This window comes from Bos grunniens, chromosome X (genome assembly GCF_055505025.1).
Source record: "Bos grunniens cultivar Pamir isolate PY7600 chromosome X, Bosgru_T2T1.0, whole genome shotgun sequence".
NCBI lineage: Eukaryota > Metazoa > Chordata > Mammalia > Artiodactyla > Bovidae > Bos > Bos grunniens.
In genome coordinates this window covers 12,114,658-12,130,640 of record NC_141194.1, presented here as the reverse complement: position 1 = coordinate 12,130,640, position 15,983 = coordinate 12,114,658, and the positions used below count along the sequence as shown (strand labels likewise).

Sequence of the window (15,983 nt, the reverse complement as noted above, 5' to 3'; positions counted from 1 at the left end):
GGTTTTTTTAGATTCTACATATGAGTGAAATTATATGCTATTTGTCTTTCTCCACCTGACTTACCCTATGTAGCATAATGCCCTCAAGGTCCATCCATGTTGTTGCAAATGGCAAGAATTTGTTCTTTTTTATAGCTGAGTAGTATTTCATTGTGTGTGTATGTGAGATGTACACATAAGATATATATCATCTTTTTTAAATTATTGAAGTATAGTTGGTTTATAATGTTGTGTTAGTTTCTGGTGTACAACAGAGTGATTCAGTTATACATATATTCGTTCTTTTTCAAATTTTTTTTTCCTGTATAGGTTATTACAGAATATTGAGTATAGTTCCCTATGCTGTGCAATAGGTCATTATTAGTTTTCCATTTTATATATAGTAGTGTGTATATCAGAGAAAGCAGTGGCAGCCCACTCCAGTACTCTTGCCTGGAAAATCCCATGGACAGAGGAGCCTGGTGGGCCACAGTCCATGGGGTCGCTAAGAGTTGGACACGACTGAGCGACTTCACTTTCACTTTTCCCTTTCCTGCACTGGAGAAGGAAATGGCAACCCACTCCAGTGTTCTTGCCTGGAGAATCCCAGGGACAGGGGAGCCTGGTGGGCCGCTGTCTATGGGGTCGCACAGAGTCGGACACGACTGAAGTGACTTAGCAGCAGCAGCAGCAGCAGTGTGTATATGTTAACCCCAAGCTCCTATTTTATCCTTCCTCCACGTATTTCCCCTTAGGTAATCATAAGTTTGTTTTTGAAATCTGTGAGTCTGTTTCTGTATTGTAAATAAGTCCATTTGTATCATTTTTAAAAATTAGGTTCTGCTTATGTGATACATGATGTTTGTCCTTCTCTGACTTAACTCAGTATGATAATCTCTAGGTCCATCCATGTTGCTACAGATGGCATTATTTCATTCTTTTTAATGGCTGAGTAGTATTCCATTGTATATATGTACCACTAAGTGGACATGAATTTGCACAAACTCTGCAAGATAGTGAAGGACAGGGAAGCCTGGTGTACTGCAGTCTATGGGGTCGCAAACAGTCGGAGGTGATTTAGCAACTGAACAATGACATCTTCTTTATCCATTCATCTGTTGATGGACGCTGAAGTTGCTTCCCTATCTTGGTAAATAGTGCTGCAATGAACATTGGGTTGCATGCATCTTTTCAAATTATAGTTTTCTTAGGATATATGCTCAGGCGTGGGATTGCTGGATCATATGGTAGTTCTTGAGCTTCCCAGGTGGCGCTCATAGTAAAAAAAACCTGCCTGCCAGGGCAGGAGACATAAGAGATGTGGGTTCAGGATTGAACCAGAGGAGATGGCAAGCCACTCCAGTATCCTTGCCTGGAGAATCCCATGGACAGAGGAGCCTGGCGAGCTACAGTCCATTGGGTCACAAAGAGTTGGACATGACTGATGTGACTTAGCATGCACGCACGCATGGTAGTTCTTATATCATCTTTATCCATTTATCCATCAGTGGGCATAGGTTGTTTCCATGTCTTGGCTATTATAAGTAATGTTGCAGTGAGCAGAGGTGCATATATCTTTTCAAATTAATGTGGAGATTCCTCAGAAATTAAGAACAGAATTACCAATATAACCAAAGCTGTTTTACTTCTGAGTGTTTATCCAGAGAACAGGAAAACATCGTTGGTGGGAATGTATTGGTGCAGCCACTATGGAAAACAGTGGCCCACAGGGGCTCCCTTTTCTCCACACCTTTGCCAACACTTGCTATTTGTTGTCTTTTGGATAGTATTCTGACAGGTATGAGGTGATATCTCATTGTGGTCTTAATTTGCATTTCCCTGATGTTTAGTGAGTGATGTTGAGCATTGTTTGTCATATGCCTGTTGGCCATCTGTCTTCTTCCCAAGTCTTAATAACTATACTGTGTTAGTCATTCTTTAAAGAAAAAAACAGCTGTCGGCCAGAAAACAAGATGCTAGTTCAGCTTGAAACTCAGTCGCACTTGAACTTTGCATAGTGCTCTGGTATGCTACCGGAGAAGGCAATGGCACCCCACTCCAGTACTCTTGCCTGGAAAATCCCATGGATGGAGGAGCCTGGTGGGCTGCGGTCCATGGGGTCACTAAGAGTCAGACACGACTGAACGGGTTCACTTTCACTTTTCACTTTCATGCATTGGAGAAGGAAATGGTAACCCACTCCAGTGTTCTTGCCTGGAGAATTCCAGGGACAGGGGAGCCTGGTGGGCTGCCGTCTATGGGGTCATGCAGAGTTGAACACGACTGAAGCGACTTAGCAGCAGCAGCAGCAGCAGCTGGTATGCTACAGAAGTCCTGGATGTGTCCTCATTTCATTGCACAGAATCTTCAAAAGGGTGTGTAGAGTTATCACAGTTGATAATTTTTTTCAACCACATCAAAGTGAAACTCTCTTGTTTTTTCCCTGTGAGTGTGTGGTGGTAAGGAATGAACTGCTGATTCATTCACTTTGGTGCCACTTCCTGATTTGTGCTATAGCCATCGGCAGTGTTCCTGTGGAAACGTCAACAGTGGGAAAAAGTCAGTATTATCTAGTGCTATCATGAAGACAGTTTGGGCCTCCTGCACCTCTGGAGTCTTGGGGTCTCTCAAGGCTGCGCCGACCCCCCTTGGAGAGCCCCTCTTTTCTACCCTTGTGGTTCAGTGAGGAGCGATGGCCCAGACCTGCCTAAAGAGACCCTGCATTGTAAAGAGTTTCCCTGGGAATTGATGTGCACATGAAAGGTGGAGAACCAGTGCTCCTGAGGAGCAAGCTGCAAACTTTTCCTGTAAAAGGCCAGATGGTAAATATTTGGCAACTACTCAGCTCTGCCTGTGCAGCTTGAAAATACCCACATACAGTACAGAAAGGATTGAGCTCGGCCGTGTTCCAGTAAAACTTTATTTCTGGACATAGAACTTTGAATTCCATATACTTGTGTCACGAAGCAGGAGTATTCTTTGAGTTGGGTTTTTTTTCACAATCATTTCGAAATGTAAAAAAGCATGCTGAATTCACAGGCTCTGTGGAGAGCCCAGTTGGGCCCGTGGGCCACAGTTGGCTGATGTCTGCTCTAGAACACGTGTTCTCCAACTTAAGATCACTTGGGGAGCTTTTTTTTTTTAAAGCAAAAAAGCAAAACCTCTAATTCTTGAATCCCACCTCTAGAAATTGCGATTTAATTTGGTCTGGGTAAAGTCTGGATGTCAGGGCTTTCCCATGCCCTCCAGGTAATTCTCTTGGGCAGCAAAATTTGTAAACTTCTGTCTGTAATATTTTTTAAACAAAGTAAGGTTATTTTAAGCTCTTTTTCTTTTTTTTAATTGTGGAGTTTGGCGGGCATGCTGGTGTCTCAGACCAGGATGGTACATGGTAGCCTGAGAGCGGGGTGTCTCATCCTTGACCCTTGGTGGCGCCTCATCCTTTGTTGTGTTTGGGGTGGGGACCGTCCTATACACTGTGGAGTGCTGAGCGTCACTGGCTTCTACCCACTACCTGCCAGTGGCACCTGCCCAGCTGTGATGACGCAGTGTCTGCACGCCTTGCCTGGGGGCAGAGTCGGCCCCAGGTGAAAACCAGGGATGTGAACATTGTGGAGCATGTGTGTGCATGCACTGTCTCAGGACTCTTCCCCCTTGGTGCTGCAGACATTGGGGTTGTGTAATTGTTGCGGGGGGCTCTCCTGTGCCCTGTAAGATATTGAGCAGCATGCCTGGCTTCCACCCACTAGAGCCAGGAGTATCCCTTCCACCAGTCCTGACAACCCCAGGTATCTCCGGATGTCACCCCATGTCCCCGAGCGGGGCACAGTCACTCCTGGTGGAGAACTAAGTCAGGGAGACCTTGGTCCCCTACCATCCAATCTTACGTCTCTTAACTAAGGATTCTCTCTGCTTCCATTTTCCTGCTGGTTGTTTCAAAGTTGCAAACCTTGATTACTTCTTTTCTTTTTAATTTGATGGATTGTTAGGAGTTAGTAAAGTGGCAAGAAAGGTCCTGAATTGAGGGTGTGTGTGTGAGACATTCATTCCCTGGGGAAGAATCTGAGCCCTTATTGCTGCCAGCCCTCCTGGGAGCCAGCATGAGAGCTGCAGCCAGGATCACAGACAACTTGGGGCAAATGACTGGGCCGTTGTGAACTCCCAGCCATGGCAACGGGCATCTGCGAGCCCGAGGACAAAGCCAGTTTTCTTCTGTTGTTCTGCACAAAAGGTTCTAGAGATGCCGGAGACAAAATGGCCATTGAGAGGGAGAGGCATTGAGGCCTGTTTTTTTTTCTCCCTACTGTGTGGTTTATATTTAAACCATCTTAGACTAATGCACACTGGAGTTTTTGTGCAAATCAAAACCGAAAAATCTCTTTAGCCACAGAGACCAGCTAAATGAAGGTTGAAGATGTGACTAACCTAATGGAGGTTCAGGAGGCCGGGTGAGAGGCACTGAGAATTACTAGTAAAATGTACTAGAAAGCCTAGCAGTGATTTGTTTTTTCCATGAGTTGTTAACAGTCATCAAAAAAATGCTTTCCTTGCCCTTTTCTGGTTCATATTCACCAGCGTTGTCATTGCTGGTTTGAAGCTTGGGAAAACTCAGCATGTGGATTTATGGGAATATCCAAGAAAAGCATTGCTCTTGCTTAGCTGGCATCCACTTTGCACGGCGTGGTGCTCTGCTGATACTCGGCACCACCTAACTCTTTTTTAAAAAAAAATCAGCCTGGCCTTTGACTTCTCCTGCTGGGGACAGCCCAAAACCCAGGTGCTTTCTGAATGGGGGAGGTGAGGGGATAGGTCTGTGTTCTCAGACCCTGTCAGTGGTATGACACTAAAGCATCTTTGTTGTGAAAAATCTGAGCTTAACAGTGCTTGCTTGGCTCAGAAGAAACACTCTAGTGGCACTCTTTTCAAGGCGGCTGAACAGCTTGGAACACTGTGTTTTTCTTCGTTGTGGCCCCTGGAACTTGCCATTTGATTTGCAAGTGGCTGGAGTTAGGGCCAAGCCCAGTAGGCTTTGGAAAAAACACCAAACATGGTTGCACACAAAAGCAGGCACTTCACAGGGACTCGGGGCTCCGCACCTGGGACTGGACAGATGGGACTGGTGACTGGCAGTGGGCTTCTCAGACTTCCACGTTCACTCCTGGGGACTTGTTCTCACGCAGATTCCACTGACCCGACTGGGCTGGGGTGGGGCCTGAGACTCTGCATTTCCCCCAAACTCCCTGCTAAAGCTCTTGCTGCTTGTCCAAGGACCATGCCTGGCAAAAGAAAGGGTCTAAAGCACTTGGAACTGCTCAGTGCTCGCATGTCTTTCCTTGACCTCTGAAAGTTTTCACTGCGATCCTGAAGCTGACAGCATCCAGCATCAGCTCATCTGAGTTACAGACCCATGTGTCTGATCACCCCCTGGAATCTCTCCCTTTGGATGGCATCAGGACACCTCAAAGTCAGCACGTCTAAAACTGAACTCAACATCTTAAAAAAAAAAATTTTTTTTTAAGTATAGGGACTTCCCAGGTGGTGCTAGTGGTAAAGAACCCGTCTGCTAAAGCAGGAGACACAAGAGATGCTGATTCGATCCCTGGGTCAGGAAGATCCCCTGGATAAGGGCATGGCAACCCACTCCAGTATTCTTGCCTGGAGAATGCCATGGACAGAGAAGCCTGGTGGGCTACAGTCCATGGGGTTGCAAAAGAGTCGGACACGACTGAAGTGACTTAGCATGCAAGCACACATAATTAAGAAGATTGGATAGTCATATAAGTGAATCCATATTTCATGGATTTCCATATTTCATGCAGGAAAATCTGTGCCCATTTAACTACAAATGTGACTCAATTATATACATATAGACATTCTTTTTTAAGATTCTTTTTCTTTATGATTTATCACAGGATGTTGAATATAGTTCCCTGTGCTATACAGTAAAGCCGTGTTGTTTACCCATCTTATACGTAAAAGTTTACATCTGCTGGTCCCTCTATTAGCCTCTGCCAGCTTCATTCCGTATTCCAAGGCCAAATTTGCCTGTTACCCCAGGTGTTTCTTGACTTCCTACTTTTGCATTCCAGTCCCCTATAATGAAAAGGACATCTTTTTTGGATGTTAGTTCTAAAAGGTCTTGTAGATCTTCACAGAATCATTCAACTTCAGCTTCTTCAGCATTACTGGTTGGGGCATAGGCTTGGATTACTGTGATATTGAAAGGTTTGCCTTGGAAACACACAGAGATCATTCTGTCGTTTTTGAGATTGCATCCAAGTACTGCATTTCGGACTCTTTTGTTGACCATGATGGCTACTCCATTTCTTCTGAGGGATTCCTGCCCACAGTAGTAGATATAATGGTCATCTGAGTTAAATTCACCCATTCCAGTCCATTTTAGTTTGCTGATACCTAGAATGTCGATGTTCACTCTTGCCATCTCCTGTTTGACCACTTCCAATTTGCCTTGATTCATGGACCTGACATTCCAGGTTCCTATGCAATATTGCTCTTTACAGCATCGGACCTTGCTTCTATCAACAGTCACATCCACAGCTGGGTATTGTTTTTGCTTTGGCTCCATCCCTTCATTCTTTCTGGAGTTATTTCTCCACTGATCTCCTGTAGCATATTGGGTACCTACCGACCTGGGGAGTTCCTCTTTCAGTATCCTACCATTTTGCCTTTTCATACTGTTCATGGGGTTCTCAAGGCAAGAATAATGAAGTGGTTTGCCATTCCCTTCTCCAGTGGACCACATTCTGTCAGATCTCTCCACCATGACCTGTCCGTCCTGGGTGGCCCCACATGGCATGGCTTAGTTTCATTGAGTTAGACAAGGCTGTGGTCCGTGTGATCAGATTGGCTAGTTTTCTGTGATTATGGTTTCAGTATGTCTGCCTTCTGATGCCCTCTCACAACACCTACCAGCTTACTTGGGTTTCTCTTACCTTGGACGTGGGGTATCTCTTCACGGCTGCTCCAGCAAAGTGCAGCTGCTGCTCTTTACCTTGGACAAGGGGTATCTCCTCACCGCCGCCCCTCCTGACCTTGACCATGGAGTAGCTCCTCTCAGCCCTCCTGCGCCCGTGCAGCCACCGCTCCTTGGACGTGGGGTTGTTCATCTCCGCCACCGCTCCTGACCTCGGGCATGGGGTAGCTCCTCTCGGCCGCTGCCCCTGACCTCGGGTACATGGACATCACCAGATGGTCAACACCAAAATCAGACTGATTATATTCTTTGCAGCCAAAGATGGAAAAGCTCTATACAGTCAGCAAAAACAAGACCAGGAGCTGACTGTGGCTCAGATCATGAACTCCTTATTGCCAAATTCAGACTTAAATTGAAGAAAGTAGGGAAAACCACTAGACCATTCAGGTATGACCTAAATCAAATCCCTTATGATTATACAGTGGAAGTGAGAAATAGATTTAAGGGACTAGATCTGATAGACAGAGTGCCTGATGAACTATGGACGGAGGTTTGTGACATTGTACAGGTGACAGGGATCAAGATCATCCTCATGGAAAAGAAACGCAAAAAAGCAAAATAGCTGTGAAAAGAAGAGAAGTGAAAAGCAAAGGAGAAAAGGAAAGATATACCCATTTGAATGCAGAGTTCCAAAGAATAGCAAAGAGAGATAAGAAAGCCTTCCTCAGCGATCAATGCAAAGAAATAGAGGAAAACAACAGAATGGGAAAGACTAGAGATCTCTTCAAGAAAATTAGAGATATCAAGGGAATGTTTCATGCAAAGATGGGCTTGATAAAGGACAGAAATGGTACGGACCTAACAGAAGCAGAGGATATTAAAGAAGAGGTGGCAAGAATACATAGAACTGTACAAAAAAGATCTTCACAACCCAGATAATCACAATGGTGTGATCACTCATCTAGAGCCAGACATCCTGGAATGTGAAGTCAAGTGGGCCTTAGGAAGCATGAACTATGGCTTAGTACTTTGGCTTTGTTCATAGCTTTAGCACTATGAATAAAGCTAGTGGAGGTGATGGAATTCCAGTTGAGCTATTTCAAATCCTCAAAGATGATACTTTGAAAGTGCTGCACTCAATATGCCAGCAAATTTGGAAAACTCAGCAGTGGCCACAGGACTGGAAAAGGTCAGTTTTCATTCCAATCCCAAAGAAAGGCAATGCCAAAGAATGCTCAAACTACCGCACAATTGCACTCATCTCACACGCTAGTAAAGTAATGCTCAAAATTCTCCAAGTCAGGCTTCAGCAAATACATGAACCGTGAACTTCCAGATGTTCAAGCTGGTTTTAGAAAAGGCAGAGGAACCAGAGATCAAATTGCCAACATCTGCTGGATCATCAAAAAAGCAAGAGAGTTCCAGAAAAACATCTATTTCTGCTTTATTGACTATGCCAAAGCCTTTGACTGTGTGGATCACAATAAACTGTGGAAAATTCTGAAAGAGATGGGAATACCAGACCACCTGACCTGCCTCTTGAGAAACCTATATGCAGGTCAGGAAGCAACAGTTAGAACTGGACATTGAACAACAGACTGGTTCCAAATAGGAAAAGGTGTATGTCAAGGCTGTATATTGTCACCCTGCTTATTTAACTTATATGTAGAGTATATCATGAGAAACGCTGGGCTGGAAGAAGCACAAGCTAGAATCAAGATTGCTGGGAGAAATATCAATAACCTCAGATATGCAGATGACACCACCCTTATGGCAGAAAGTGAAGAGGAACTAAAAAGCCTCTTGACGAAAGTGAAAGAGAAGAGTGAAGAAGTTGGCTTAAAGCTCAACATTCAGAAAACGAAGATCATGGCATCTGGTCCCATCACTTCATGGCAAATAGATGGGGAAACAGTGTCAGACTTTTTTGGGCTCCAAAATCACTGCAGATGGTGATTGCAGCCATGAAATTAAAAGACGCTTACTCCTTGGAAGGAAAGTTATGACCAACCTAGATAGCATATTCAAAAGCAGAGACATTACTTTGCCAACAAAGGTCTGTCTAGTCAAGGCTATGGTTTTTCCTGTGGTCATGTATGGATGTGAGAGTTGGACTGTGAAGAAAGCTGAGCACCGAAGAATTGATGTTCTTGAACTGTGGTGTTGGAGAAGACTCTTAAGAGTCCCTTGAACTGCAAGGAGGTCCAACCAGTCCATCCTAAAGGAGATCAGTCCTGGGTGTTCATTGGAAGGACTGATGCTGAAGCTGAAACTCCAATACTTTGGCCACCTCATGTGAAGGGTTGCCTCATTGGAAACGACCCTGATGCTGGGAGGGATTGGGGGCTGGAGGAGAAGGGGACGACAGAGGATGAGAAGGCTGGATGGCATCAGCAACTTGATGCACATGAGTCTGAGTGAACTCCGGGAGTTGGTGATGGACAGGGAGGCCTGGCGTGCTGCAATTCATGGGGTTGTAAAGAGTCGGACACGACTGAGCAACTGAACTGAACTGAGTCCCTCACTTCCAGTCCTTCCTTCCCCCATGCCTCTTCCCCTTGGCAACAACAAGTGTGACCTCTGTGTTCATGAGTCTGTTTCTGTTTCATAGACAGGTTCATTTTGTGCCATATTTTAGGTTCCACATATAAGTAATACTGTATTTGTCTTTCTCTTTCAAACTCACTTCACTTAGTATGCATCCATGTTGCTTCAAATGGCATTATTTCATCCTTTTTCATGGCTGAGTAGTATTCCGTTGTATGTATTTACCATATCTTCTTTCTCCATTCCTCTGTCAATGGACATTGAGGTTGTTTCCATGTCTTGGCTGTTATAAACATAGCTGCTATGAACATAGAGAAGCATGTTATCTTTTTAGATTAGAGTTTTGTCTGGGTATATGTCCAGGAGTGGGATTGCTGGATCATATGGTAACTCTACTTTTGGTTTTTTGAGGAACTTCCACACTATTCTCCATAGTGGCTGCACCAATTTACTTTCCCACCAACAGTGTAGGAGGGTTAAACTCGGCATCTTTGTCCTCAAAGCCTAGCCCTCCTGTGTCAACCCCAGCTCAAGGAACAGCACAGCACCATGGGGTTCCATGTGCAGAAATGGAGGAGTTACTCTTGGTACTCAGCACCCATCCCCAACCCCTCCTTTGGGTTCACACCAAGTTGTGCCCATTTGCCATTTCAAACCTCTCTCTGACGCATCCCTTTCTTCCACTTCTGCTGCCTTTGCCCTGGTCCGAGCACCTGTCCTCTTTTGCCTGCACCATTGCAGCAAGCTATTCACCTCCAGGGCCACTTTGTTCCTATCACATCCTCCAGAGGAATCTTCTGCAGCCCCGGTCTGTTCCCCAGGGTCAGAAAGGCTTGGTGGTGTCCTGTGATTCTGAGGCTAAAGTCCAGATCTCTTTGGGTGGCCTGGAAAGCCTCCAGTGCATCCAGCTCCCCTAGACCCCTCCTGCCTTCCTTGCCCCACCCTCCTCTCGTACTCTCTCTGTTCTGGCATCATCTTCCATGCCCAGGAACGCACCCTGCCCTTTTCCCCCACAGAGCTTTTGTTCATGCAGTTCCTGTTTGCTGGAACACCCTCCCTAACCACCCCATCCTTCATGTCTAAGCTTCATGTCTAAGCTGTGGAGGCTGTCCCTGGTTACCCTCCAAAAGCCTGAGTAAGTCCCTACTGTTTCCTAGCACTTCTGATCCCCACGCCATTTGGATAATGTCTGTTTTCCCCCAGGCTATAAACTGCATTAGCATGTAGCTTGCCTGTCTTAGCTCGCTGTCGAGTCCCCAGTGTCCAGCCCAGTCCGTGGGACCTCAGACACTTGGGTGAGCATTGAATGTGCTAATGGAATGAGATGGAATAAATGGACAGCTGTGCCCTCCCTCCCAGTGCTCTTGTCCTCACCCATATCTGTTACTACCCTGCTTAATTGACAGCTTCCATCCAATTAGGCCTTTAAGAAACCCCAGTACCTGAGATGATGATAACAGCAAGGTTATGGGGAAAAGCTTCTCCTATTCCAGTGAGAGCTGAGCTGCACCTTCAGGTGACCCCATACCAACTGCGTCTTGGAAACGTGTCACAGGGCGTTTCACGTGGCTTCTTTGGTTCTATTGAGAACTTAATCATTGACTCATTCGCCATGGGTGGTCCTTCACAGCCTGCTGTCTTAGTACCTTGAAGACCATTGTTGCATAGGTTTTATTCAGTTCGGTTGTGGTTTCAGGCTGGAGGATAAACTAGCTCTCTGATACTCCATCTTGGCCAGAAGCCAGGAATCGTTTCATGGTGTTCGGTATTTATTGTCACAGAGTTTGGCTGGTAATAAAAGAAAGCTGGTGGGGCTGCCACAGTGAAGAGCTGGTGTGACTCGTTAAGACTGTGGTTCTCAGATTTGAGCCTCTGTGGGACTCATCTGAAAGCCCAGATGCTGGGCTACCCCGCTGCAGCGCTGATTTTCTGATTCAGCTGTTCTGGGGTGGGACCCGAGACTCTGCATCTTTCCCATATTCACAGGTGATGTTGGTGCTCCTTGTCCTCAGACCACAGTCTGCATGTCAGTGCCTCCAGATAGGGGTCTGCAAACTTTTCCTGGAAATAGTAACTGTTGCAGGCTTTGTAAGCCATGCACTCTCTGTCACAGCTACCCAGCTCTGCCTTGGTAGAGCAGAAATAGCCGCCAGCAATTTGTCAATGAAGGGGTGTAAGCTGTGTTCCAATAAAACTTTATTGGCAAAATCACAGGCTCTAGTTTGCAGATCCCTGGTTTAGCAGAACCTGGAGCATTGGCTCTGTTGGGAGTAGTACAGTGGGTGATTCCTACTCCCTCTCAGAGCAAAGGGGAAGCTAGTAATTCTCCCACATGCCAGGCATTTGACCTCATGGGACGGTTGCTGTGCTCAGGACAACGTGGTAGGTAGGCAAGGTGACATCTGCCTTTCTAGGCTGTATTTCTATCTGACACTGAAATAAAACCGTGCCACGGTGGGCATATAAAGTAGGAAGAACCCCTCCCGTCTCCTCTCACCCAGGAGTAAGTATACCCAGGACTGGCTCAGTAATTTGTAGGCCAAGTGCAAAATTGAAAATTCAGACACCCTTGTGCAGAAAGTAGTAAGAATGTCAAGATGGCAGTAGCGGAGCATTATAGTAAACCCAGGACCCAATGGGGCTGTGCCAGTGTACTCCTGTGAGGCTAGCCTGAACGCACAGTGTCACCATGGCCTCCACCCCCTACCTCTGCCACACTCATACCCATAGGTCAGAAATGCTCTTAATGTGAGGACACTAACAGTATTGATATCATATTTTAGAAACATATTTGGCTTTTTCTTGCCAGCTTTTTGCAGCACTCTTGGTTCCTCTGGGATAAGCGTGTGGCATATGACCAAATTACCCAGTGTTCAAAGATATGTTACACAGTGTAAGGAGAGATGGCTTCTAGACTGACAGAAAATATACAGTGGGGAGCAATCCATCCACAGCTGGTTGGATATCCACCAGAAATGCGTTTTTAGCCTTGTGGGTAACTGGCCAACCATGTTAGAATAAGCTCTGTATCCAGTTCTCTTATTTCCTGTAATTTTTTCCCAGGATATATTTCACAGGCTCTGGCTCCTGGTGGCCAGCGGGGTCCATAAGAGTTTTAGGTGTGCACATGCAACAGCCCTGACCAATATGGAGACTTATACAGGAGCCAGAGCTCTATGTTCATAAATAAAACCCACCAAAAACCTAAGAGCATTGGCTTCTGCTGAGAGAGTATGCTTCATTGAAGTGATCCCAGAAGTCTTGAGTCTCTGGTTTTCCCTGCTGTTCTAGAACTAGTCCATGAGAAAGACAAATTGGAGGAAAATGTTAGCCTTGATCTAGTGGTGAATTGGGGACTGAAAAGCATCATTCTTCTGATCCCCCCTCGTCTGTTTTGAGCCACGGAACAGCTGTGGCATTTCCTTTGAAAGAAGCAGACAGCTCTAGCCCATGTGGAGGAAAGATTGTTTTGAAGTTGCAACCATGGATTTGGAAGGTTGAGTTCTCTTGTTACAGGGTGAGTGCACTGCACTATAACACCTAACCATAACCCCAAATGATGAGAAAGGATGTAGGCTTAGTAAGATAATGTACACCAGTAATATGCAGATTTCTTCAAATTGTATCAGTGTCCCCATGTCAGCTGTTCACATATTTGGCATCCTAGGTTTTACTGTAGAAAGCCTTTCAGGATCCCTCTCCAATTTGAATTATATTTCCTCCTGTCCTTCTGTCTCTCTCTCCTCCACCTGACCATCCACTGGCCCTCCAGCAGCCTCTGTCTTGGTAGTCATCACAGTGTGCCATAGAAATTGTTACTCATCTAACTGATCTCCTTGAAGGCAAGGAATGCGTCTTATTTTATGTTTGTATTCCCAGTGCCAACAACAGTGCTTATCACCCTCTAGATCTTCAAAAAGGACCGAATGAATGAAATCCCAAGTAAAACTCAGAACCTAGCTCATGTCACAAGAGAGTATGTGGCAGGTCAAAATTGATCTTCCACAATAGCAGTGTTCTCCAGTGAGAGAATCTCCTGTATCTGTTCTGTCCAAGATGATAGCCAAAAGCCCATGTGGCTCTTGAGCACGTAAAATGTGACTTTCTACAAAGGAAGAGCTGAAGTTTTGATTTTGAGTAATTTAAACAGCCACATATGCCCAGTGGCCACCATCTTGGCCAACACAGTCTCAAGGCCACACATCTCTATCCAATAAGGACCAGAGATAACTTCATTAGCTATGGAAGCAGGCATTCATCTTGTGCCTAACTTCATCGTGGAGCCTGAGAATGGGAGAAGTGGGGATGATACAACACAAGAAAAAAGAGGTCTATTTTCTCTCTTGTATGATGCAACACACATATCAAGGCCAAGAATTTTAGTTGCTGTTGGTTTGGGAGCCTGGAGAATTTGGACTTTTAGTTGTGTTCCTCTTACCTCACTTCACCCTGCTAGGAAGTCACGGGACAAAATGAGATTGACCTCCATCATCTGTGTTCACAAATCTCACATGTCCGAATCTCTTTAAGGTAGCGACTTGCTAGTGGACTTGAACTGTATTGTGTACTGGGTCCCATTTTGGGTGGTTTCATCAATCCATTTCAGGGAGGTTGGTCTTGAAAACAGCTGGTCATCTTTTGAAATGAAAGGAAGAACACTTTCTTATGAGGGCCTGGCATTTTTACTTTCCAGTGAACTGAAGAGAGATATATGGGGTTATCTCCTAGGGTAGGTTTAAGCAAATGCTAGTTTAGCATGGAATGATCATCAAAATGGAAAGGCCTAGCTCCAGTGTTTCATGCTGGGTAGTCATTCCCTATCTACTGTAAAGGCCGTTTGGGGGAAAGAAATTTAGCCACCTTAATGTGCTTGCCCTGAAGTCATGAACTGCTCTTGATTGCTGTTAAACATCATAATGCATTCAGAGTTCGATTTCCCTGACAAGCCATTTAGTTAAGGGTCTGGATAGTATAAACAGGGACGCGAGGTCAGGAGAGGGACCGACATTACCCTGAGGCCTGCAGTGCTCCACTGAAACATAAAATGTCTCCAAACTGAAAATGTCACCTGACTCAGTCCCTGGGGAGGTCTTTATGGACATCTCAAGTCAAAGTTGATTTGAAAAATGAATGAGTTTAATTTCTCTCAAGAATGAAGAGTGAACTGTGGCTCTCTCCTTCATTTCACTTCATGGGTGCTCATTTTGTCCCCTCCCACCCCAACCCTGTTCCTTTTCCCTCTTCAAGTACTTAAACGTCACCCACCGGTTCTGGGTTCTTGCTCTCAACATGTGCATTGGGCGGGGGCAGGTGGAAGCTGAGGAGGTGGGTTCGGGGGATGAGTATGATTAAATTGCTTGTGCTGCCTGGCTCTGGGGGAACATTTTTATTTAAAAGCTGAGCTGATTTCTGGTATTGACATGAATGAAACCTGAGTGGGCCCATTTGAGTAGATCTGGGTGGCTTGGTACTTCTAGGGACCCATATGCCCACCCCCTTTCCAGACTGATTCCCTTGATATTTTTCTGATCACAGCAATAGTGTAATTACTGTATTTGACTCTTCTGGTTGCCCAGGAGGTCAGAGGCTGGGGAAAGCCATTGGCTGCTGCGAAAATAGAGAAATAGCTACCTGAAACCCCATAAGGGTGAGGCTGGGGGGAACTTGACGGTCACTTGTCTTCATAGAACGGCAGCCTCACTGCAGTTCTTCTGACATTGTTAGTGGGGTGACTGCTTCTCATTGTCACTTGAGCAGGGGTCCCCTAACCTCAACCGTGGGTCAATCAGGAAGCGGTAGAGTTGTGCCTTACTCCATAACCATTTGTCACTTAGCTGCTCTGCCACACACCCCGAGCAAATTAAGCTTCATTTCCCATTGAAGCCCCCAGGTCCTCACCCACAGAAGCAGATGAGGGCAGCTCCTCTTAGCCTCTGCGATGCTGAGCTGTTACCCAAAGAGCACGCGGGGCAGAGGGAAGAGTCGACCTTCTCTGTTAATGCGCGGTCTTCATGAAGTCGTAGGCGTTTTACCCTTACCAGCCATGTTTTCTCCCCCCTGGGTCCAGGCTGCTTTGAATGCTGCATCAAGTGTCTGGGCGGAGTCCCCTACGCCTCCCTGGTGGCCACCATCCTCTGCTTCTCGGGTGTCGCCCTGTTCTGCGGCTGTGGGCATGTGGCTCTGGCAGGCACCGTGGCGATCCTGGAGCAGCACTTCTCCACCAACACCAGCGACCATGCCCTGCTGAGTGAAGTGTAAGTTGCCTCCTTCCTTTTAGAAGTGCATTTAAAGTGCCACCACCCCAGGAGGGTTGCAGAAATACTGCTGTGGGCACCCCTGGGAGAAAATGGATGCCTTTCATTCACGCTCCCCAGGGGCAGACAGGAAAAGGGCCAGGAAAGAAGGGAAAAGAAAGGGCCAGGAGTGCAGTGGGTGTTGGGGACCTGGGATAGGACTGCGCCTGGGGAATGGGACGGTGCACACATAAGACACAAGGCACGGGCGGCCAAGGGGGATCGTGGCA

General features: G+C 46.1%; 1 protein-coding gene across 6 annotated transcripts in view; it reads left to right on the top strand.

Moving 5' to 3' along the window:
- The window catches only part of GPM6B (glycoprotein M6B), a 161,019-nt gene that overhangs the window by 134,022 nt on the left and 11,014 nt on the right, over positions 1-15,983 (top strand). For all 6 annotated transcript variants that reach the window (XM_086386750.1, XM_086386752.1, XM_086386751.1 and 3 more), the window contains one exon: positions 15,528-15,714. In XM_086386750.1, coding sequence (XP_086242876.1) covers positions 15,528-15,714 — 187 coding nt within the window. The remainder of the gene's footprint in view (positions 1-15,527; positions 15,715-15,983) is intronic.